This window comes from Lathamus discolor, chromosome 6, assembly GCF_037157495.1.
Source record: "Lathamus discolor isolate bLatDis1 chromosome 6, bLatDis1.hap1, whole genome shotgun sequence".
Classification (NCBI taxonomy): domain Eukaryota; kingdom Metazoa; phylum Chordata; class Aves; order Psittaciformes; family Psittacidae; genus Lathamus; species Lathamus discolor.
In genome coordinates, this window is record NC_088889.1 from 48,476,227 (window position 1) to 48,502,106 (window position 25,880).

The 25,880-nt window shown below is 37.3% G+C and overlaps 1 protein-coding gene across 13 annotated transcripts in view; it reads left to right on the forward strand.

The window, feature by feature from the left end:
* Positions 1-25,880, forward strand: part of GPHN (gephyrin) — a 293,631-nt gene that overhangs the window by 111,196 nt on the left and 156,555 nt on the right. For 10 of the 13 annotated variants that reach the window (XR_010614153.1, XM_065686703.1, XM_065686689.1 and 7 more), the window contains exon 3: positions 10,811-10,868. The exons of 1 other annotated variant lie outside the window; for it this stretch is intronic. Coding sequence is in view for 8 of the 12 variants with exons in the window: in XM_065686703.1 (XP_065542775.1) it covers positions 10,811-10,868 (58 nt within the window). In the remaining 4 variants the exon portion in view is untranslated. Of the gene's footprint in view, positions 1-10,810; positions 10,869-18,701; positions 18,858-25,880 lie in introns of those variants that run through there. 2 more of the 13 variants (XM_065686701.1, XM_065686697.1) reach the window with 2 other exon arrangements.

Here is a 25,880-nt window from a genome sequence, read left to right on the forward strand (position 1 = left end):
CTTCAAGCAATTCCCTGTCCTTCTTGAACTGAGGGGCCCAGAACTGGACGCAATATTCCAGATGCGGCCTCACCAAGGCTGAGTAGAGGGGGAGAAGAACCTCTCTTGACCTACTAACCACTCCCTTTCTAATGCACCCTAAGATGCCATTTGCCTTCTTGGCCACAAGAGCACATTGCTGGCTCATGGTCATCCTATCCACCAGGACCCCCAGGTCCCTTTCCCCTTCGCTACTTTCCAGCAGGTCACCCCCCAACCTGTACTGGTACATGGGGTTGTTCTTCCCCAAATGCAAGACTCTACACTTGCCCTTGTTAAATTTCATCAAGTTTCTCCCTGCCCAACTCTCCAGCCTGTCCAGGTCTCGCTGAATGGCAGCACAGTCCTCTGGTGTGTCAGCCACTCCTCCCAGTTTTGTGTCATCAGCAAACTTGCTGAGGGTGCACTCAGTTCCCTCATCCAGGTCGTTGATGAAAATATTAAACAGCACTGGTCCCAGCACCGACCCCTCAGGGACTCCACTAGTCACAGGAAGTATTGTGTGAAGTAGCAAGTATTAGCAATATTAGCATTGGTCATGTTAGTCATTTGTCTATTAATAATCAGGTGTTTAGCATCATAATTAATATAAGGTGGTTCTAGGGCTACAGAGTAAGAAAAATCTATAGTGTTAAATCTTTTGCAATGTGCATCTGTGATTGCAGTTAGCATACAGGCTATTTCAGATGCCTAGAAACACATCTAAGCTATCTGCGGTATTTGCCAGTAGGATTGCAGGTTAAGCATTTTTCAAGACTGTTCTCTAGATATATGAAGTTGATTGCTAGTGAGAAAAGGGAGACCAACACGGGCATGCTGGAAAAGAGGTGTCTACTGCTTGTAACATTTTTTTAAAACCCGTGTGGAGTTACCATTTCCAAATGTACTGTTACATGGCAGAGACTGCTAGACTAAATTTCTGCTTTGTAAGAGATACCCTACTGTCACTTTTGCTATTTTTATCTAGAGAAATTGACCAGGGCTCAGCAATGTGGAATATATATGACACTTGAGAAAGTGACTTGTTTTACAGAAATGTAAACTCTAGCATTCACTTTATCTATTTTCACTCCTCTTCATCCTTGCTGAAGTAGGAACTGAGGAAGAGATCCCATCTCTTCCTCATTTTTGTTCTTCAGCTGGGGGATGGCTGGAGACACTTTGAAGTTATCAGAGATGTTATGATCACTGTCACCCAAAGGAATATGATAGTAAGGGAGCATTGTGAGTGCTCCATCCCTGGCAGTGTTCAAGGCCAGGTTGGATGAGGCCTTGTGTGGGATGGTTTAGTGTGAGGTGTCCCTGCCCATGGCAGGGGGGTTGGAACTAGATGATCTTGAGGTCCTTTCCAACCCTAACTATTCTATGATTCTATAAGTACTATGTGTATTTGCTTAGTAACCTTGTGCAATCACATCTTAACAAAAAAAAAAAAAAAAAAAAAAATCTGTTACTGTAAGGTGGGTGACTGTTCTTTCTAAATATCTTGCTTGTAGAGGAAGCAGTTACAAGGGAGAAGAGCTTTGGCAAAGTGGAACTGGAGGGGATTATTGTAACTTATTTTTATTTTAAGATAACATCATACAAAATAGATGGCAGTAGAACATAGCTGATGTCGTGGTTTAAACCCTGTCATCAAGTTAGCCATGCAGTCCACTCCCCCCGCCCCACCTTTTCTCCCCCCTCCCCCGCTCCTGGAGGGACAGGGAGGAGACTGGAAAGAATGTAACTCCCAGGGGTTGAGATAACAGTCCATTAACTAAGGTATAACACAAATCACTGCTGCTACCACCAGTGATAATAATGGCAAGGGAAATAACAAGGGAAGAGAATACGATACCACCCACTGAAACAAGCCTGACTGAGCAGTCAGTGCCCTTCCGGGTAACTCCCAGTTACATCCCGGGCATGATGTGCTGCGGTATGGAATACCTCTTTGGCTAGTTTGGGTCAGGTGTCCTGTCTCTGCTTCCTCCTGGCTTCCCCTCCTCCATGGCAGAGCATGAGGCTCACAAAGTCCTTGGTTGGTCTAAACGTTTGAGCAATAACTAAAACCATCGGTGTTACCAGCACTGGGCCCAGGCCGAAAGTCAAAATCACAGCACTGCACCAGCTACTAAGAAGGAGAAAAAATGCCTGCTACTGCTGAACCCAGGACAGCTAATAATGATTTACAAGGTCACTTAAAGCTGCAAGTAAGGAGAAGTTAATAGTTGCACTTTTCCAATGTATTATGTTTGTGCAAACTATCTAGAAATTAAAGCAGTCATATTTTTTAGGACTTGAATGAAACAAAATGAATGAATCCACACTTAATCAAATACCTCAAGTTGTCTAAGATCCACATGTCCCCTGCCTACTGTGTTTCTCAGTATTGAGTCAGATTGTAATGAGTTGTGACTATGAGTAGCAGAGACAATAACATCAGTGGTTTTTAAATCTATCTAGAAACATTTTGTTGCCATTTAAATGATAAGATGCAAAGAAAAAAGGGAATGACAACTACATAAAATGAAAACAGGACTGTTGAAAAACCCATATAACCAGTAATATATGAAAAACAGAGAAATGTTTTTTCAATAACTTGAATTTGGACCGTGTGAAAGTATTTTACAGGCAGTTGTAAAGTATGGATGATGGCTTCAAAAATAGCTTCAAATTATCCGGAATGGAGATAACTGTGAGACGTGCAATAAAATCTCACTTTCAGCATTGTCAGTAATGCTGTTTGCAGAAAGTTCCTCCTAGGTATGAAAAGCACTAGATCAAATATGGAGCTGTTTTATTCATATGACTCCATTCTGTGGCTGAATACCTTTATTTATTTTTTTCCCCCCTTTCACAATCCATAACACACAGCATACTCAAAAAAAAGCCCTGGCTGAGTCAGGTCGCTATTTTAAAGACAATTTACTTCTCCCAATTAGGCTATGCATGGCAATATGTGTATAGATAGGCAAACGCACTAATACATTCAGGAAAAAGAAAAACAGCAGCAGATTCCACCTCTGAATTTAACTGGAGAAATATAGACATAAAAAGAGTGTCATTATTCGTATACTGCCTTGTAGTCATACTTTATATTTCTCTGGAATGTCGTGTAGAGAGAAATGAGACATTAAAGCTTTAGGAAGGTGAAGTATTGTGTGAACTAGTGTGGTAGCCCTTGTAGATGCTGCTTGTCTCTGAGACTTCGCTATCATTTTTGTAATTTCAGAACTGTGGGAATTATTTTTTCTTAAAGCAAGTTATTTAAAGGTCCTGTCGGTCTTCCATAAGCCCTGTGGTTTAAATTGTAAAGAACAAATTTGAACTGGAATCTGGAATGATCAGACCATTTCCACATATTTCCCACATTTTATTCTTCACAAGTTTGAGTCATTCTGCTTTCACCTTTGGTCTTTTTTTGGTATTCTTGGCAACGAAGCCATTTTTTTGGATGCCCTTTTGCCTGATTGCTCTTCTAAACATGTGATCTGCAATTCATTCCAGCTTATTCTCCAACATCAGGGATCCCTGTGTTTCCATTATTCACTTTTCTGGTTTTGTATATTCCAGCCAAACTTCCTCTCTTCTAAAAATAAATATTTAATATTTATTAGCCTTAGCATAAGCCTGCATGTGGAATTTGTGTGTCTAAGTATTCTTCACAAGCATCAGGCGAGCATGTGCCTCATGTAAGAAATGAAAGGGAAAATATACATGAAAGTTATTGGGAAGAAAATGGTGGTATTGTAGTGGGGTGAGATTAGTATATACATGTAAAACTTGAGAGTTCATGATGGAGAGCCATTTTTTTTAAATCCATTTTTTGTTGGATACTGGAAGTCTGTGGAGGAGGGTTATTACAAGAAAATAAGCTTTTTTGTTTCTACTAGCTGTGGGTCAACTTACTCTTCTGGGGAGAATCATCTTTTTCTTAACACTTTCTTCAGATGATCTCCCTTCTACATTTGGGTAGAAGCAAATAAAGCTCAATTGAAATTCTAGGGGTGTCAGCAAAAATAGCTTTATCTGTCCGTGTAAGTTTCTGCAAGCTGTGATGGTAATTGACCAGCGGAATCTTTCATTTCATAGCAGATCACTGCAACCCTTATCATATTGCCTAAATCCTTTAATTGCAGTGCTTTCCAAGATAGCCAAAAGGTCACTCTCAGGCACACAAATTTTGCTTTCAGTTGAGGTAGGTGGGGATTTTTGACAGGCAACTGCTAGCAATATGTATGCAAATGCTCTATCTCTCCTTCATTTCGCTACCGCTGTATTTCCTATAGGACGAAGTAAGATCAACATTTATTATTGTCTTGGCCGTTACTATAAATATTTCTCTTCATACCTTTAGAGTCCTTGGTCTACCAACTAAATCCCAACATGGATATTAAGTCCATATTTCTTTGTCTAACTGGTGAGAATTTGACTGGTTTTGTGATAATGATTTTTGTCTGCTTCTGCATATTTTTTCTCTCAGGAAATTTCATATCTTGCTCATGTTGTTTAATGAGCTGGCTGGTCAAGCATCTGATGCCCCAGCGGGAACTTTCAAAGTCACTGAACACATTTTTAGTTAAATCTAGCTGACATTTCTGTCTGTTTGATTTAATGTATGATTTCCATAGTTAGATTACCAATCAGATGGAGTATAGTGCAATCATTCCTCTGCTCTATATACGCACATTCATCCTGCAAAGAAGCTGAGGTTTTTTTGCTGTCCACATGGCAAGACTGTTTTTGTATTTTGCTGGCATTTGGGAAGACTTTAAAAGTCTGTTTTTATTAGAAATTGAACATTTGAGTCTGTTATGAAAATTTTGAGTGCCGAATGAGTCTTTCATACTGTGTGTTCAGCCTATTTCAGATGCAGTGCTTCTCTCCTTTGTTATAATCTTGTAGGACTAGGCTATTACAAAGCACAAAATATTTGATGTAATGTTATGCATGCTGTATTGTCTGACACAGTTAAATGCTAAAGTCCTAAAAAAAATTGGGATGTTTATCCCTATTGTTTATGTTTCATTCCATTCAAAGATCTTAAAATACTTGCCATCTGGCTGTTTCATACCCTTGCTGTGAATCATACAAGTATTGATGGTAGGACTTTTGAACAATTATTAAGGAATTTTTTAGTGAGAATCAAAACTTTTGCTTTTTCGAGTTTTTGCTTCCAATGGGAGATCAGCCTTACTCCTACTTTTGGCCAGAAGGCATCTGTCTTTATGCTGAGGGTAAAAAAATAACAACAGCACCACTGTAAAGTTCATGCATTTAAGTGTGTTCTTCATCTGTTTTGTTTCTTTTGGGGGCCAGTGCTTGCGAGCCTAAAATTTGTTGGGGGTGTTGCCTTCCCTGCTCCCATTCTTTGTCTTTATTAGGGAGTAAGTAAACTGATAAACATTTTCAAGCTGAGGCACCCTGTAGTCTTTTGGGTGGCAGCAATAATACCCCAAAGTGTCATATATAGGTGTGCCCTGTGCACTGAGTTAAACCAATGATACCCCCTAGAAGACTCTACTAAACCCTGAACTGGTGTGAGTTTCAGTAACTATACAGAGCTGTATTTTAAGTTTATGTACTTTATTTATATCATTACAGTTTCAATCCTCTCTCTCCTGCCCCCAATAAACAAATTATTTTGCTCCAAGGGGAGAGTGGCTCCTGATCATGTGATTGCCAAATGACATACAAATCGCCTTTTCTCTGGCTTCTGACATATACTAAGGAAAAAGATCCTTGTTGCTCTCTTACCCAGTAACAGATTGTTGAGGTAACAGTATTTCCAAACAAAAGGTGCCTGAAAAAAACAAAAACAATCAAAGAAATAAAACCCCAAAACAATGACATTTTGAAGGGTGAAAGAAAAAAAATAACATTTGTTTCTGTCTTAAAAATGTGGTTTGTTTATTCTGTTTAGGAAAAAAAAAGAGGAAAAAGCTGGAAAGCAGGGACAAATGTGTTCTTATACTTTTGTTATTCAAACAGTAGTAAGGTAGGGAATAGAAATTTTAAAACATTGGGTTGATTTTAACACCAGCACCCCCTTTTTCATTTTATTTTATGTGCAATAAACTTTTGGCACATGGTGAGGCAGAGGGAGAATCCTGTAATTTTGACGTCTTAATCCCAGAGCTGTCATTCATGGGAGACATGAACTGACAGAGGGCGCGTCTGCAATCAGTTTATTTCTGTGAGGTTTTTGAATACAGCATGTTGAAGTTAGCCTAAGATTATGGGTGGGGAGAGGGGAGCAGTAAGCTTTCTAGGATGTAATTATTGAAACCATTAAAAAAAAGAAAAAAGAAAATAAACCAGAAAGCACAGGGTGGATCTTCATCACGTAATTCTACACCTTTGAGTGAGTAAAACTGTTGTCACGAAGCGCTTTGCAGGCTGTTTTGCAATATTTGTTGCTGGCATCGCAGCCAGTTTGCTCTAGCTACCAGTGTTCTGTTGTGTAGGAAGGGAGCCTGAAATAGCCTATCATCTTACTCCCTCCCTCAGGGTGTTTTAACAGTTTCTCAAAGGATAGAAACAGTGTCAAAGTAGCTTTGTGACTACTTTTAATGTATGCTTTTACAGGTAGTAGAGTACAAAGTTGTTTTAAAACAAAAAATTTGGCTTCCTCCTTCCAGGAAATACTCTGAAGTTTTGGCTATATGTGAGGATCCAAGGCAAGATGATTTGCTGAAATCACCATTAAGCCCAGCTGAGTAAGCTAAAAATGCTGTCTTGGTCAGTTTGCTCCAGCAGTAGTAGTATCATAACATGTATTCATTCAGTAGCCTGTGATAAAATGAGCATCCTTTTAGAATTAGAAATGGACAGTCTGGCTCCCAGTCATTTGATCTGCTCACAAGCACAGTCTCTGCTTGGTTTATAAATCAAATCAATATATCCTGATAGTAAGTAACGAATATATTTATGAGATGGTTCTGGGGAAAAAAACAAAAAGTTGGGAAAAAAGGATTTTGAGTTTTGCTTTCATTTAAAGGTGAAGCAGAGTTCCACTGGGAGGTTTAACGACAACTTGATATCATTTAGACAGTGATCTATCTGAAGAAAGATTAATGTTAATTAAAGTGGCACTGGAGAACTTCAGCAGATGACAGCAGCCAAGCTGGCTAGAAGCTATTTTTAGAAAATTGACTTCACTGCATTAAGTATGACTCATTAATTAACGGATGAATCAATAGCTCAGCTTCTTATGGCAGTCACTGGATGTGGAACTGTATATAAAGAGTATGTTCGTATCTTTAGTCAGAATTCAATTTGTAAAATCTGATCAGTATTGATTCAGTCCAAGTGTACAAGTGCCTTGCACACGACTTAGCTATTCAGTAATTAACCCACTGAGTCTATTGGCACAGGCATATATATACAGGGGCACAGGAAGAGCAGTCAGAAGTCCAACTTGCAGCTATACGGGAAATAATACTGTGATAATTTTAACCTTATATCAAGAATAAATGTTTTATAAATGAGAAATTCAGTTTTTGGTTTAGGTAGATTATTGAAACATACAGCAAACAGGTAATAAAAGTATAACTTATTAAAACTTGATAGTTTGTTGTTATAAGAGTTGTAATTTATTTCTCTTGAAGTTTTGTTTTCTCAAGTTCTCTTCCCATTAGGGCCGTGGTTCATTGTTTCTTGCCTCCATCTGAGCACAGTTCTTCATGTTTTTTAACTTTCCTTTACTTGGATGAAGTTCAAGTTTTCTCTCTTTAGTGGTACTCTGCTTTAATTTGTGAAATAGTAAAGCTTCCATCTGTTCTGATACAACTGTATTGGCCTCACTTCGGTTTATTTCCTGTATTTTGCTAATTTCTTAGGTTGCTATAGAAACCTTACTTTCCACATTCTCCTCAATCATTTTTTTGAACTTCCAGCAAACCCAGTCTGGGCATTGTATGGCAACCTGAGATGCACTTGTTTCCCTAAAAAAGACAGTTTATTTTTTTTTTCACAAAATCCTGTGCAAATAGTTACATGAGATTTATTATTTCCTATTTTTATGGATTTTCCCATCTCATCTTTTCTGATTCTCTCCTCAAATACCTTCACCAATCAAGGCCAATATGAGGTGTGATTCTTCATTTTTATTGTGTCAGCTCTGATTTCTACATCTAGGAGTAATTTCATTTCTCTCCTGCAAAGGGATTAGAGAACTAGGGTGTCAGTATTACATGCTGGGTATGATACAAACCTGTTGAGACTGGTGTCTATTGAAATTTTAATATAAATTGCGTGACCTTTCAGAGATTATCTGTAGCATATACACATGTGAAAAATTAAAGCTAACTAGTATTTAAAATAATTCCACTAGTAAATAATTCTGTATAGTATTTAGCTTTGCTTTTGGCTGTGTATTTGTTCAGAAGAGAAAATGCCATTTACATTGTAGGATGCTGGATGTTGTGGTGTTCAACTATGCTGGATGTTGTGTTGTTCAACTAGAGGAAATCTAATAAAATCTATAATAAAATAAAACGTGAAAGATGAAGAGTGAATCTGCACAAGAATTAGGTCCCTGGTGAATTGAATTCTGGCCCTTCTAACACGTTCATGCTGCATTACATTTTAGTGTACAAAGCCCACAGTAGTTAATGTGTCCTCATGCCAGCTGGTCCTTTGCTTTCCTGATTGCAGTGTAGTTGCTCTTGAAACACTGTGAACAAAAAAGCTGGTGTAAAACTTTCTAACAAAACCAACCAGCAGAGAGAGGTTACTCTCAAGAAAATGAAAAAACATATGCCACATGCAAATCCTCTGTCACGCTCTCTTTCAAAACTGTGGATTTGTAGTAATTGACATTTTACTTTAAAATGTGCTACCATTTGGACTGCAACTTGGCAGATTTAGAGTATGCTAAGCTCTTGACGGAGAACTTTGCAGAAGTATTTGCAGAAAATGCTGCTAATTAACAGTTTAAGCAAGCCAGATGAGTTTACTGAGTCAATTATTTTGATTTTTAGTTTATGTTTTTGGTTTTTTTCCCTGGGTATTCCCAGAAAGTGCTGAATAGTTGTGCTGAGGGTGGACAGTAAAGAAATCTGCTAAGTGGAATTCTGTGCTAGTGGAGTGCTGGCAGCAGAGACTCTGTCCTCCCCTTCTGCTAGAGGGTAGAAAGTCAATGAAGTTACTTTTTGGGGTACTCCAGAATATGGGCAGGAATGGATCTAAAAGAACTAAATAAAAAATGTTTTCTAGTGGACCTCATTACAGTAGCAGAAGGACTGGTTGTGTGCAATAACTGTGCACTGATCTGAGCCATTCCTTGTCACAGTATAATAAAGCAGTCTTAATGAAGTTAAAACCAGTTTCTTGTAGCTGTCCCTGGCAACAACATTTGTACAAAAGTCAGGTACAGTGAAGACTAAAAGCTCATGTTTCTACTTGCACTGGAAAAAGAAAGCTTCACTTCTCTCCCAACTTTCAACTCCATTGATGATAAACAGCAATGGAAGTTGCACATGAAATAGGAGAGGGTAATTACTGCATTCTAATAGTTCATCATGAATTTGAATGCTGTGATATGGACCCTGTCTCTACCTCAGAAGTCTTAGTTGATATTACTTGCAGCAGTGATGGACTTCAGACTTGGCTTTTTCTATGCAGACTTCATCTTCTGTCTAAAGCTTTCAAACCATCCATTTCTGAGTGACTTACTTGTAGAGATACAGAAAGGTAGGACTTACGAGTAAAATCTTAATGTGCTTTCTGTGTTACTCTCTTCTCCCCTATTTAAGTTGAGTAAACAATATGTGTACTAATGTCAAGACTGAATGTAAGGAAATACATTGGTGTAGAAATGCTGACAATGGGGAGCAAAAATTCCAATAATAGGCAGATAATACAAATGCGCATTTGATAACTGTCTACTGCTTTAGTTTCTTGTATGATTTCTGTTTCTGTAGGAACTAGAAGGTGACTAGTGTTGCTAGAGCCGGCAGGGAGGTCATTAGTGGCAGTTATATTTTTAGGTCTGAGTTGTCACTATCAATCATACTGCTTCATGAAATAAAAGAAGCCATGACTGCATGTCTCTGGAGAAAATGTACTATTTAGTACAATTTGTAGTACATGCTATTCATGCATCCTCAGCATGTGAACTATTCTTTACCATAAACTTTTGCAGGATATAGACAAGCAAGTTCAATGTGGAGCAAACCCCACTTTTTCTACATCAGTGCCAACTATTGCACATCACCTACTTTTTGTTACCCGTCATGAGCAACAGAGACTCTTCAAACACGGGAGCCATAGAGTCTGTGTGGATTGTGAGTTCTGTACGCAGGCATCTAATTAAAAAAAATATCAATTTATAAAATTGCATTTGGATTTATTTAAGACTGTATAGCAGTTTAGTGAAATGCTGAGCACAAAGCATATCAAGTTTCAAATACTTAACCTCATCCATATAACTTAGACAACAAACAAGAGGTCAGTGTGATGCCTGATGGCCATTAATATAGAGAATAACATCCTGGTGATGGTAGTTCTGCTTGTTTGACCTCATTCTTACCTTTCAGGCTAGTGAATGACACCTTGTTTCTAATGTTTATGTTAGTTATAGGAGGATTTTTCTTTGGTTAAAGAAAGGAAAGGGTTTTTTTTTCTGGTTTTGGGCTTAGCACATTTTACCTCTAAACTGGTAGGAGGGATATGTGTGTTTTGCAACAAGTAATGACACCATGAACATCCTGTGCTTTGCGTTATTGATTTTGAGAAAATTTTTGTTCTGATTTCAGAGAATAATTTTTTCTCCTGATTTCAGGTTGGGTGGGACTATATCTGCATACAAGATAGTGCCAGATGAAATAGAAGAAATCAAGGTACAGTATTATTGCCTTTCAACATTGAATTTCTTTGCTTGGAGAATTACAGGAATGTCATATTGAAAAACCATGTTATTTCTTGCTTTGAAGTTTATCATGGGGGGGAAAGTGTCTAGAGTAAAATTGTTAGATACATATTTAGACATCTAAAATAGAATTTTTATTAGTTTTACAAGTACAGTTTACCTTCAGCTTAAGTTTACTTCAGTAGGGTTTGTTTGATGCCAAAAACTTGTGTAATTGGGCATGTTTCTGTTTTGTTACCTGAAGACAGATGCAGTATTAATGTGAACATTGAGTTGTATTTTCATAACAGAAAATAAATATAGCATCCTTTTGCTTTTTTTTTTGTTTTGTCAATATTATCTGTCTTAAAAAGGGATAGTATGAAGTCACTGGTACTCAAAATCATTACAAGCTCTTTGATTTTTGAGGACTGACCACAACAAATACTGAGATTTACCTCCAATGCAGTGTGCATGATAAAAAACCTCACTTTACCGGAGTACATTCATGGAAGGTACTTCAGCAATTTTTGTCAGTTTTGTTTTTCAGTGGGGTGAACGATTGGTACTAGGTGAGAATCTGGCATAGGTCTGGCAGTGTGGTCTTTGTAGCCGGTTCTTTATTTGGTTGGTAGTCAATCCATCTGACGTATTGCTTGCTTATTAAGATTGCTTGCATTGTGCTGTTTCTTGTACTCATTTTCAGCTGTGCAAAAGGAGTTGGGTGGTTTAAAATCTAGTAAAGGGAAGTGTTTTCCTAATAATCTGATCTAGATATGACTTTGTTGTATGTAAAGTTGTAAGGATTTATTCATCCTTAATCAATGTCAAACTCACTGTAAGAAAATACAGTGATTGCCCATATCTGCATCAAAGTTATCACTTTGTTTTTATCACAATTTATTTCTCTCCTCTGAGGTTCATGGACTCCTATCCTAAAGTATTAAGAGGAGCACAATTTTTTAGGATAGGTACAATCTTTAGTCTTTGGGACTAGAAAGAAAAAGAGAAGGTTTTCAGAACTTATTCGTATTACGCAATATTTTCATGATGTCCAGAGAACTGCACCAAAACCGTAAAACCAAAACCTGCAAAAACTGTAAACCATAATCTTTCTTCTTTAATATAAGAAATCCAAACCCACTGACATTTTGCTAATGTTGAAGATGGAGAAAAGGAAGCTGATATTTCTGGCTTTATTGTGCAGACTGAGTTCAGTGAACAAAGGAAAATGGAATGCTGGGAAATAAGGAATAATTTTGGTTTTTAGGAAATTACTGTATTAGGCAAGATCACTAGTCACAGGAATGTGGTTTCCTCCATCTTGCCTCCTCTCTCCAACTGCTAAGGAGGCCTGTTCTAAATTTTCAGCTCTTTCTTTCTCAGTTGGTGTTTAAGTGCTTGAGATACACAGCAAAGGGTGGGTTTCTCATTGATCTCAGTTGTGCCAGCATGTAAGTGTAGAAGGAGGATTGTATTTTCTAAGTCAGAGCTATTCCAAGTGTTCGGAGAAAATCTCCTTTGCTTGTTTCTGGTAGCTGTCTTGTCTTATTCAGATAGTGGGGTCTTCTGGGTTTTGATTGAAATCAGCCCATCTCTCACACCTTGAATGATTGAACATCTGAAGCTGCAATAAAATAGGTATTATTCATGTGAAATAAGGCATGACTGGAAGATGCTAAGACACACTAGCCGTGAGTATAATGGACAAATCTATATCAAATATGGAAAAGTATTCTGTTGTATAAATGCATTTTGAATAGCAGCTGGCAAACAGGGAGACTTAGTATTCTTGCAGTAAATATACAAGGTGTCGTAACTTCTGAAAGGTTCTCCAAGCACAGTTGAGTAGAAAAAGGAGAAAGGAGGAAATAAAAGGGGAAGCAAATTATGTTATTGTAATGTTACTTGTAGAGAGGACAGAATCTTCTTCCATGTGCAAAAGTTCAGAGTTATTTTACTTCATAACTATCCCTTTCCTATTTAAACATGAAATACTATGGGATTTAATTTGATGAATATGCAAGAAGAACAGCTCCATTTTTAATACCCAATTTAACTTGACAGGCTGCTGAATTATATTCACAGGACTTGGAATATTCATGTTTTCTAATAGTCCTTACAAAGTAAGAACTGCTTTCTTAAAAGGCAAAGAGTGTACTTTATCAGGCAGAGAGCAAAAATTACTATGACAAATAAATAAGAAGTCTCTTTGACAGTGTTTCCATATATTCTAGAAGAGGTGGTAGATTAACTTCCTTTACAGCTCACAATAATTTATAAGGAAAACAGATGTATTGATTTTGTTAATTCATGTAGTTACATTTTAGGTAGAACTTCATTATAAAGAGACTGTATCTCTGAGTTTATGGCAGAGGAAAAACTCTGTAAGCCTTAATATACCTGCTGGTTGAAAAACATCTGTAGAAGCTTAATGGAACGCATGTTTCTAAATATATATATATATATATATATATATATATATATATAAAATGAGAATTTATTTATCCATATTGCAGTACTCAGCAGATTTTAACATGTCTGTATAATGTTTCCATTCTGGAGTGTTTAGAATATATTTATCGTTGCATGTGAGTGTGTTTTTACTATTTGTACATATGTATCGTGAGATCATATACGAGTTACATATCTAGATTATAGCCTGTACAAAAGTGTATCTATTTCTTTGAATGAGTGTATATGGTGTTGTGTATAATTTAAAGCAGTGCATCCCGCTTACCAAAGCTGAGTAGTATCTGGTGTGCTTATAGGCATATGTATAGGAGTATTTATGGCAGAAGTGATAGCATGTACCCTACCTACTCTCCTGCACATTATCAAGGTGTTGTGGTTTAACGAGGACACAAGTTTAGGAAGAATTGTATGGAGCCAGTCACCACTACAGTTCCTCAGCATCTATATGTGTCTGAAATGGAGTGGGGTGTAACTTCTCTTCCCTAGATTTTTGTCATAGTTGCTTTGGTTCCCAAAGTGTGAGTGCTCAGAAGGTAACCATATGAAGATACCATCAAATTTCAGGTTTCCCCCCCCCTTGAAAACTTTTCTAGAAGATAGAAATGTTTTCTATCACAGGATCTTCAGAACCAATGCTTCAATAAGAGAAGCTATCAGAGGAGGAAAAACTGAGTGAATGCCTAAATGGATGTACTGCCATCTGCATTCCTGTCATTTCTCTACACCAGTTAAAGGAACGGCACCTTGTTTTCAGTACCTTCTGGTTTTAACATACTGCAGGAACCGATGAAGACAGTAAATATAGTAATTACAGCATATTTTGAAAAAGTGTCACTGTTCCGATATTCTCGAGACTTTTGGTCTTGTCAGAATTATTCATCTTGTAAGCAAGGAGCTTTTCAAACTTGCAAAAACACATTGGCAGATTTCAGCCTTGCTTCTTGTCCCCTCTAGTAGAATGTTGTGCCTAAAGAACAGGTCTTCCAAGCCAAATAATTTCATGGACATGGGGACTGGTGAGCATATCAGGCAGCACTGGATTTGAAGAATATTTTGGTTGGAAAGTAGAGTAACTGCATTTGAGAGGAAAAGAATAGTAGTAAACTTAACATTTCCTTATTTCCAGTTAATGACATTCATTACAAAATACAATTTCATTTACAACGTGGAGTTTGCCTCAAGAGTAAAGAACCATTTATGACTATTACTAATGAGAGGAAGGTTATGTATTGTACCTGTAGATAGTTTTATATGTCGACACTCGCATGTTATGGTTTATAATACCGTGGGAGATGGTCTTTTTTGATTGCAGCCTTCTGTCTCCATACGTTGTGAAGTATTGTTATGCTGGAGGAAGACTCAGTGAATGAGAAAGCCGTTCTTTAACAGATTTCTAAAAAAATACCTGGATTGCTAGGATTTGCAAGTGAAGAGAAGAAGGGAATGTAATTGAAGGGAGGTGGTTTTGGTTCTTGTATGTTTGTTTGTTTGGGGTGGCTTGGGTTGAATTTTGTGGTTTGTTGGTTTTTGGTTTTTTTTTCTAAGTGCTTCCCCATATGCTTTTCACATAGGCATATACATGCATTTAATAATTTCAGGATAAGAAATGAATTTGGGAGGTGGTATGGTTTAGTGGGAGGTGTCCCTGAACATGGCAGGGGGGTTGGAACTAGATGATCTTAAGGTCCTTTCCAACCCTAACTATTCTATGATCTAATTCATAAAAGTGATATGCACAAGAATGGCATTGCCGTTGTATTTCATTCTTGTAATACTTGTCGTATGAGACAGATACAGATACTCCAGTGCAGAGAACGAGTTTAAATGGTTACTTCCTCTGGTAGTTAATTTTAGGAAATCTTGTTAGAAATTTTTTCTTAGAACTGTTTGTAAATTTGTAATTTACATGTAAAGCAGTTCTAGAGGAAGACAGGAATTTTCTTTAGTTCCATTATCCACCCTTTCACAAGAGAGACATTCTTCATGCTCCTTAAACACCTTTAATTCTTTTATAGTTAGTTGTTCTTTAATGAAAGCACATATGTGTTAAAGGCTACTGTTAAGACTACAGACCTTTTCCCTGAATAATGATAGCTCTATTTTTTCTTTAGAAGTATGTGTTCACTTACTAGTTTAACATTAAAATCCTTTTCATGAATAGCTCTCACCCATTCCTCTCAGACTGTCCTTGGCCTGTGAGGCAACAGACACCAGTGATAAAGATTCAAGAACAGAAAGTTATTAAAAACTGTGTGAGAGGGGGAATTAGCCAGAAGGGAATGTGTCTTCTTAGAGGGCAGTTGCTCTAGGTGACTTACTTAGGAATTAATGAGATTTTAACTTTTCTATGCAATCATATTTAGGGACATCTTATGAATGAAGTCAGCTGATTTCAGTATCAGCTGCATTTCAAAGCAAAGCTGGACTCTCTGCCATCAAAAATATGCATCTTTGAAATTATTACAAATAATTTCAGTCTATTCAGAGACTTTCTCAGAAATCATCTCTGAGTTTGAAGACCTTGTGGTGTCATATACCTACATAATACTGTATGCCAGCATCTGTTCTTTATGCCAGAAGGAGTAGCTGATGAAACTCATGCAACGTCTGTGTGTAGCCAAGAGATGCTGGCCTTGATCCTTCAAAGCATTTTCTTGTTTATCAATGTGTGAGAAAAATAAGTAGCATTTTGTCAACAAGTGCTTGTATCAAAAAAAAAAAAAAAAAAGAAACAAAACTGAAAGAAAGGTGGTCATTATTAGTGTGGTGGGTAGTCCATAAGAACAGAATTGTGGTTCAAAATATTTGGACTTCACAAGACTGGCTTTGTATCTCAGTAGTTAGTGTTAGGGCTTTTAAATATTTTTGCATCTTCTGTAGAATCAACAACACATTACATAAACAAGGAGATGTGCTGTTACCCAGTTTTGCATAGGACTTTAAGTCCTGAATCTGGTTTATTTCATCATTGTATTGATGTCCATCTTCTAAGTGTATGAGCATTTCCTGAAGATTTTCACAAGAAGTGTTTCCCTAAGGATTTAATGGATGGCATCATAATTTGGTGAATACGCTCTGTGTATCTGTTTGGATTCAGCACAAACAAAAAAAAAGATTTAATCTTCCAGTGACCTTTGAGGACAAGAGTTTTTTGAAGAGGCTCAAGCTGTTTAAAGTATGCAGTCCCACCAATCCCATCATTGGAGATGTAAAACACCAAGCGACTTTTACTACTTACCTTTGCAGGAAGAACAGTTCTGGTTCTTTTTTTTTTCTGATAGTGTTTTGCTTCTTCTGCCTCTTAGGTTAGAATTACTAATTCATGGCACAAGAACTCTTACTGAGTAGCATGACATAAAAAGGTATTATCAATCAAATGGGTAATGAGTAGTATCTCTATAGACTCCAAAGCTTACAGATAGAAGTTGAAAAAGATTTAAAGGCAATATATGGTGGCCATGTGTTCTTCCATGATTAGATTACTAGTCATGCTGGACTGTGTGCTGGCTAAAACTGAGGGCTTCTATTTTAATATACAGTCAGAGTCCGACTCTGCAGTAGACACCTTATTGTGCTCCTGCAGCCAGGAAAAGAAGGTTTATAAAATGTTTTGCAGCTGTCCCAACAAGTAACAAAAAATAGATGCTGTTCTGAGATCTTAATTTAGTGTATGAGATCCCTGATAAACTTTCAGATTTGGATGTTCTACATCTTCTACCTGGTTCTCAGGTTTCCACAAAGGAGACTTTGTTATGAATCCAGCTCAGGCAACTGAGAAGTGGGGCATGTTACATTAGAACAACTTTATGTGTCATGATATTTCCCTTTAATTAAAGTTTTCATGATGTATGCACAGATTTCTTCACAATTTAATTTCTGAATTCTGTATTAGCATAGTCAATCACTGATAAGTATTCTTTTTAAGCTACATATGACCACAAAAAATGTAGATTACATTGTTTAGATGACAGAAAGAATTTTGGAGTTTTTACTTGCTGTGTTAATCCTTAAATGGTCTTACAGACTGTTGTTTCCATACTGGAGAGAATGAAAAGTTTGTGTGAGAGATGATGTGCGAAAACTGAGAAAAGCATTATATGAAACAAAAAATTACTTTACTTTGTCTGTCTATGCGTATGCATTCATGCTGTAAGTACATACATATATATAGTCAGTTATGCCTAGATATATAGACCCCTTGCAGTACTGATAATGTGCCCATAGCTCTTTCTCCTCTTCAAATGCCATGCATTTGTGCTCTATTCTTTTAGTACTTATCTACAGCTGAATATTTATATTATATTGCATCATAGTGTATTGCTTCTACTTGACCGTGATTTCGTTATCTGTTTTGTAATGTCAGTTTTTCTTCTCATTAGCATTCTCAGTGCTTTGGTTTTTTTAAGTCTAACCTTTTTTCTGAAAAGCACAGTCTATATTACACTGGTTCTGGCATAGAGTCTAGGTTTTCATTGCCAAGCCTGACTGTGTGAGCCTGACTCACTGTCCAGGCATACTGTCACACCGATGAAATATGAGTGTTTCATAAGGCTGACTTTTCTATCATGGGATTTTTTTTCCACATCTATGAAGCCAGTAGTTGTTGTAGATACCTGTTTGGACTCTCGTGTTGTTCTGCTCTGAAAAGTTTGAGACTCTTTTCTTGAAAGGACATGACTGTTCTCTATGCTATAGCTATTGCTATCTGAAGTTTTTGTATAGAAACTCTTAGGGGAGTACTCACTGAAGGAGCTTTTCATCTGTTTCTCTCATGTGTGGATGATGGATACTCAGTGCAATCACTGACCTCTTAACTAAAAAAAACCCCAAAAATCTATGCAAAAAGAGTGTAAAGTGAGAGATGCCTGAAGTGTCTATCACTCTTCCCTGATTATTGGACAACAGTATTCAGCCCTGCCCTTGTGGATGTTCCCTAGCATTTGATGGATTTTTATTTTTTTTTTTTAGGCCCAGGCAGTTGCTGCCATTACCAGTATTACGTAGTGCATTTTTCCTTTCTGCCTTCTCATTGTTTCTGCTGTTTCAGTAGATGTGCATGATGTAAAACCAAGCAGCTCAGTTGGGAGAAGCTGAGCTCTTTTTGGCATCTGGCACTGAAGAGGCCAGTTGACCTTTTCTGTTTGGAAGAGGCAGTAGCAAGTACGTGGGGGTGGAATGAATTTCTTTGTCTCTGGTAATGATCAAACTCCAATCACTATTAGGACTGCTGCGTACATCGCGAGCACTCCTGCTTCCTGGCAAGGACATCAAATACCTAGATCACCAGATTAAACAGTATATTCATTAACTTTCCACATGAAAATAGGAGTTGTCATTTCTTGTTTTCCAGCTGTATTCCATCTTACGTTTCGTAGGCTTTGTGGCTTCAGAAGACTGCATGGCTCAAGAAATGACAGAGGAGACCACCTCACCAAGTTACCTTCCTCTTACAAGCTGTCTTGAATATAGAAGATGATGAAGCATTGTTATTAATTCCTATTCTAATGTGAGAAGCATTTAAGCTAATGCATTTTCTATTTTATTGTGAAAGTTGGTCTTACAAACATCCAAAAGAAGTTTAGCCTATGTTTTGCAGATCATGGAATATTGTGGTGCGGGGAAGGAAAGAACAGGAAGATTTAAGCTGAAATGCCATGCCAATGGCATAAAATCACTTAAATAACATTATTATGTACTTTCCAAAGCAAAACAAAATAGTTCTGTGGTTCTCCTGCAAATAGAGAAGTTTCATTAGGATTTAAAAAAAAAAAAAAAAAAAGCTGAAAGTTAATTTACAAACAAACCAGTGTATTGCTAATTTTTCAAGCCTTTCTGGTTACCCAGCATTTCAGCATTATTGGTGCTGTTGCCCTTAAGAGGGGAGATTAATGTGTATCAGATTTTTTACACTCACAGTCCTGTTTATCTATTAAATCATTCTTCACTAAGTAAACTAGAAATAAACAACAAAAAACTTCAAATCTCTTCTTGTTTTCAAGCATAAAAAATACCTTTGCTTCTCTCTGTGGCCATTGTAACCATCATTCTCTGTTTTCGTCCTGGCTTTCTTCCATTTTGCATTCTGGCAAAATACATATCTCTGTACTGATCATCACCTGAAACCTAGTTAGTTCTTGGGGCATCTTCTTGCTTGCTCTAACACAGTTCTTGGGCTTTTCATCTGACCCAGTAAACTGAACATTTTCAGTGGCTTCTCTTCTCACTGGAAAAGTCACTTCAACTTTATTAAGCAGCAAATAGCTTTTGGCAACTATATAAGTAAATCAAGTTTATATAAAAGCCCTAATAATTTTCCATGTGACCTCTGTCGTGGTTTAAACACAGTCAGCCACACAGTCTCTCTCTCACCCCCCCTTCTTGCCCTCCCCCTGCTCCCAGAGGGATGGGGAGGAGAATCAAAAGAATGCAACTTCTATGGGTTGCCTAGTCTAACCCCGCAGTGATCTAGCGCTTCCGGGTAACTGTCCCCAGTTTATATACTGGGCATGACGTGCTGTGGTATGGAATACCTCTTTGGCTAGTTTGGGTCAGGTGTCCTGTCTCTGCTTCCTCCTGGCTTCCCCTCCTCCCTGGAAGAGCATGAGATTCACAAAGTCCTTGGTTGGTCTAAACATTTGAGCAGTAACTAAAACCATCGGTGTTACCAGCGCTGTTCCCAGGCTGAAAATCAAAACACAGCACTGCACCAGCTACTAAGAAGGAGAAAAATGACTGCTACTGCTGAACCCAGGACAACCTGTTACATTAGTTTTTGTTTGGTTATATTTACCCTATCAAAATATATTGTGGCGACTCTTTCTTGAGATCTGTGAAAGAAATTTTAATGTTGTCTTATAACTGGTAATGTCATAATTGATTAGGGGTTCACATGAGTTTGAGGGAGATCTACAACATGATTCTTTTTTCTTGTGGTAAATAGATTTCTGAAAGTTCTTTTCTGATCATTGAAAAAGATTAATCCTGGTACTGTATGTATAAGAAAAATGAAGATCAGGTGGGTTTGTTTTTATTATTTTTATTTAAAGAAACCCACCTTCAGGTTCTACAGCATTTACATGTAATGTCTTAGTGAATTATGAAAATTATTATTTGTAGAGAAATTAAGTATGCCAGCAAATAAGAACATTGAAATAATGATTGGGTGACAAACTGATGAAATTCAATGGAAGTAAATGTTTAGTGATGCCTATGGCAGTTGTGAAAAAATCCTAAATTTGCAAATGAAGTAGGGGTCTCTAACTTGACTTTTGCAATTCAAGAATGAGGTCTGAGAAGTGCGCCATGGTAGTTACTATTAGCTCAGTGTTCAGGAGCAACCGAAGGGGAGGAAAGAAAAGGAAAAAAAAAGCCTACTGTGAGGAATTATTAGAAAAGGAACCAACACCATAGCATAAAACTTTCTGTTATGGTGGGACACCAGAGGCTCATACATATAAAATGGTTTGTGAAGGGCTGATCCCTTAATCACCAAAATGGCACAGAAGGGCTGAAAAAGATTTAGAGTCAGATTATAAAAATTATCTAATTTATAGAAGCACTTCCATATGAGGAACAGATAAAGAGACTGAGACAGAAACATCCACAAGTGGCACATTTGGTTGCATTTCAGCAACATTCTTCCTTATTTCTACTGCACTTCTTAAATTAACTCTCATGCTTAATTTAGGCAAATTGTAAGACAGCCTCAAGGCACTGAAGCTTTGAATATGTCTTTTATTAGTTGAGAATCTACTGCCTGGGGCGCGGGGAGAAAAACAGTAAAAGAATAGAGTTCCTAATAACAGAAAGCATTCGCTTAAAACTGATGAAGCTGAAACTTTGTAACACAGCAGTTACCTCTCCATCAGAAACCAGTTCATTAGATTGTATTATTTTGACAGAGATTTGTAACTGGTGGACTGCGGATAATTCTGCTAAAATAGTATGGTTTATTTTGCTTTCGTAGTATGTTTTCTCTCTAGATGCTTTTTTATGTTGTGTTTTAATGGCTTGATTAGAAAAACACAGTAGGAAGAAACCAACCAAGTCTGCACACACCTCCCTGTGATACTCAAGTTTGGAAACTGTATTAATAGAGTGATACTTAGTACTAAAATGTGTGATTACACCTAATTAAACTTCTCTTGATATTTTTTTTTTGTGGTGCCCTAATCCTTTAATTACCCTATCCCAGGTAAGGCCCACTATCTAAAACAAAATAGGAAACATTAAATTCTTTTAACAGAAAACCAACACAAAACTTGCTTCAAAGAAATATCACAAGGAAATTATATAAAATAGCATTAACAGGCATGCTGAACTCTGTGGCTAGAGGCATTTTGTTTGCTCAGATGCTTTTTTTTTTTATCAGGTGCACAAGATTCATCTAGATGAGATTTAATGCTGATGAGCTGTATCTGAGCACAGATGTAAAATGGAAAATTTTAAGTGGATTCTATCTTTTATTGAGTATATTGGATAAGAGGCGTATCTTATTCCTGACAGTACATGGAGCTGGAATGTTGGCTTATAAAGGCTTCTACAAATGGATGTCTTCTAGGTAAACAAAATCAGAGCAAAGTATGTGGAGATGAAGTTAAAGATGCTTGCCTTAGCCCTAGCCACCACATCTCTAGTGACAAACAACTGAACATTTATCTTGACCCATGTCTGTGTTACCAAATCATGCAGACCAATAAAATATATCTATCTTCTTGCCCACCTGGGCACAAGCTGGCTCATATTCAGCCAGGTGTCAGCCAACACCCCAAGGTCCTTTTCCCTGTGCAGTTTTCCAGCCACCCTTACCCAGGCCTGTAGCATTGCATGGGATTGTTGTGACCCAAGTGCAGGATCCAGTACTTTGCCTTGTTGAACTTCATAGCCTTGGCAACAGCCTATCAATCCAGCCAGTCCAGATCCCTCTGCAGAGACTTCCCATCCTCCAGCACATCAGTGCTCCCACCCTGCAAACTTACAGAGTGCACTTGATCCCCTCATCCAGACCATTGATGAAGGTGTTAAACAGAACTGGACCCAGTACTGAGCCCTGGGAAACATGACTTGTGGCCAGCTGCCAACTGGATTTAACTCCATTCACCACTACTTTTCACTCCCAGACATCTGGTCTGTTTTAACTCATCAAAGAGTACCCCTCTAGGAGAAAGCTGTGGGAAACAGTGTCAAAAGCTTTTCTAAATTCCAGGTAAACAGCATCCACAGCCTTTCCCTCATCCACTAAGCAGGTCACATTGTCATAGGAGATCAGGTCAGTCATCACCCTGCATGCACTCCACTTTGGAGACCACTAGTCTAGACTATTGAAATGATTTACTGGTTCAGGGAGCATCACACCAGTAAGTAATGAAAAACACCTCTGTTTTTTAGATTGCTTAGTACTAATCATTCCATAGATAACAGAATTCTTAAGAAGCACTTTGAATTCTCCCACACTTTTGATTTACATAAATTTGGTTTCAAGTCAAGTTGGTATTTTACTTCTATGCCTGATAAAGTTTACTGAAAATCACCTAGCATTCAAAATTGCATGTGAGGTGTTTATAAAATAGTAAAAACCACAGAAATGTTACTTGAACACATTATCTTAATGAAAATACACTTGACAATAGGTTGTTAAAAGGATCCAGAAAAAGATTAGAGGAGATCTATTCCACATCCAAAAATACTATATAGCAACAGTTTCAAATGAGGAAGCCTGGCAGATATGTTAACATGCCAGAAGGAATTCTTCCCCTAAGGTCTCTTTCTGTAACACAAGCACACAGGAGAAAAAAAGCTTTTCTGAGAGCTTCCTTGTTTGGGTTGGTTTGTTTGGTTGTTTTTTTATTCCTGAGATAAAAAGCCTGATTGTGTTAATTAGCGTTGATAAGTACTGTATTTTATCTGGGTTTTTGTTTTGTGTGAGCCATAGTTTACTGAGCTATTTATCTTCATGGCTTTTACATAAGGGGACTAAGAAATGCTGCCACAGGGTAAGGAGAAGATAGACATGAGTGCAGGGTGCAGGTGTTGCCTGAATGAAGTGAGTCCATGTTGGGTACGTATGAGATCAATATGGACAAATTGTATCAGAGACCTGTGGTTGTAACAGAAGCCAATTATTTTTTCCCATAGTGTGTGGAGACAACATGGATTATGTGTTTGGTTGGACAACAGTAGTATTATATATTTGGATGTCAGATTAAGTAGTTTAAAAGAATGTCTTGATATTACAATACACATAATGTAATTTGCTGTGTTCAAAGTCACAATATTTGCTCTTCTGGAGTGTCTTTGGAAACCCTATGGAAGTGTTCCCTAGCATGCACCTATTTGGGCAAGAAAAACAATTCTTTTCATGTTAAGCACTAACATAAAATTAAAGTTTAATGTTTCTCTTTCATTATTCCTATGCTTTTGATAGGTTCTTTTTCTGGATACCCCCATGATAAAATAGCTAGTATTTTGGTATTAGTTACTGTAACTCTGTTTCTGTACCTTTCAATTATAATAGGAATTCAGAAATGATGTGACTAAATTTCCCTCAGAGAATTGTATAAGGGAGAGAGAATGCCACTGAATTGTCAGAGTTCAGTAAAGGTGCAGTACTTGCTGAGTTTACTTTTTAAAATATTCTCTTATAAAAAATACACAAGGTTTTCTGGAATTGTTCTGTCAGAAACGTTTGCATTCAATTTCATCTGCCTCATCTTTCTGACAAGATTAGGTGAATGTGGAGACTGCAAAGGTAACGCATATATTTACTTTCACCATTTCTACATAGACTGACATTTCTATTTTCTCTCATTATTTATCATCTGCTTTGTTGCTATTATACTCTATCAAAATAGCCTTGTATTTTAAAATTATGAATATTGTACCAGTTTCACTTTGTTGCTTCAGTAGCATGATGACACCAACCTCTCTATTAACAAATAGGCTGATCCCCTATGGAAATTTATACTGCTCAGGCCTTTCATTTTGAAGGTCTTCTGCATCCTTACCACTGAAGTGGTATTAGTAGTTGAACATAATTTAAATTTAGTGAGAATTACTTAACATTTATCTAATGAAATTGAAAAAGAAGCTATGTATCTGAGGATACCTGATGAAGACAAGCGCTTGCCATCCAGGTGTTTTAAAATTCTTGTCCCTCTTTGATAAAACAGAGTAGAACTATTCTTTATATATTTGGAGCAAGGAATGTGTTCTATATTTTAATAAATATTTCTAGGGAAAGCTGCTGTATAAAAAAAGGCAGTGTGTAAAAATAAATCTGAGTGTCATTTGGGACACTGAAGCTAGTGCTTTAGCTTTACAGAGTATCTTGAGGCTGTAAAAGACAACAGTTACCCTCAGGCTGTTTTGAAGGAAAGATGCTTGAGTTTAAAATCAGGGAACTGTAAAGAAATGCTTTACATACAAAAGCCCCAAATGCCTGTAAGTACTGTTCAGAACTGTGAATACTTCTGTAGATGAGAAGTCAAAGACATGGTTGTGTTTCAAAAAATAAAAAATTAGTATTTGTGAAGTATTTTGCTCTAAATGTAATTAAAGCTTTCACATGCACGATATCCTCACCGAGTTGACTTCTGAGACCCAGCAAAAGAAATAAGCACTGTAGTGCACACTTACTTAAAGGGAAGTTATGAGTTTTCTGTAACTAAGTCTTTTCTGTGAACCTAACCATGGAAAGCACTTAGGACACACATTCTGACTGTTCAGCCAATAGTTGGTATACATCATGAAGCTTTAATCATAATGGCTCAGTTCCCTGGATTTACCACTTTGCTTTAAGTAGAACAACTGAAACGCACTTCATGTATTTAGGTACACAGGCCCTTTTACAATGCATTGCCCAGGGAAGTTGTGAATGCTCCATCCTTGGCAGTGTTCAAGGCCAGGCTGGACAGAGCCTTGGGCGGGATGGTTTAGTGTGAGGTGTCCCCGCTCATGGCAGCGGGATTGGAGCTAGGTGATCTTAAGGTCCTTTCCAACCGTAACTATACTGTGATTCTATGATTCTATGATGCTATATTTAAACATATTATGTGAAGTAACATAGAGATTTTATGTGATACTTGTGTGTGTGTGCTTAGAATACTTTGTATTTCAATATTTTTTGCACAATTTTTGTACCGTATGCTGCAGTTCATCTAAACACTTAGCAATCTCTTAGAAGTCAAACTGAAAAAATAAAAGGGGAAGATAAGAATCTTCCTCTGTGATGGAAGTATGGAGTTTGCAAAAGATTTAAACACATTTTGTCAGACCTCATTCAAATACTGAAATCTATCTAAAGGACAGAGATTACTGATGAAGATTTTTCTATAGGTAGGTCAGTGAGAAATGTAATATCTAACTAAAAAATGTCATTATAGTAAAAGGAGCCTAAAGGAGTGAAGTCTGTTTATTCCGCTAGCCTGCAGTTATCTCCTGAGCAGAATAGTGTTCTTTTGTCAGTACTGTAAATGAGGATGTCCAGATGTTAACTTGCTAGTTATGACCTTCAATTGAGTATATTTAAATG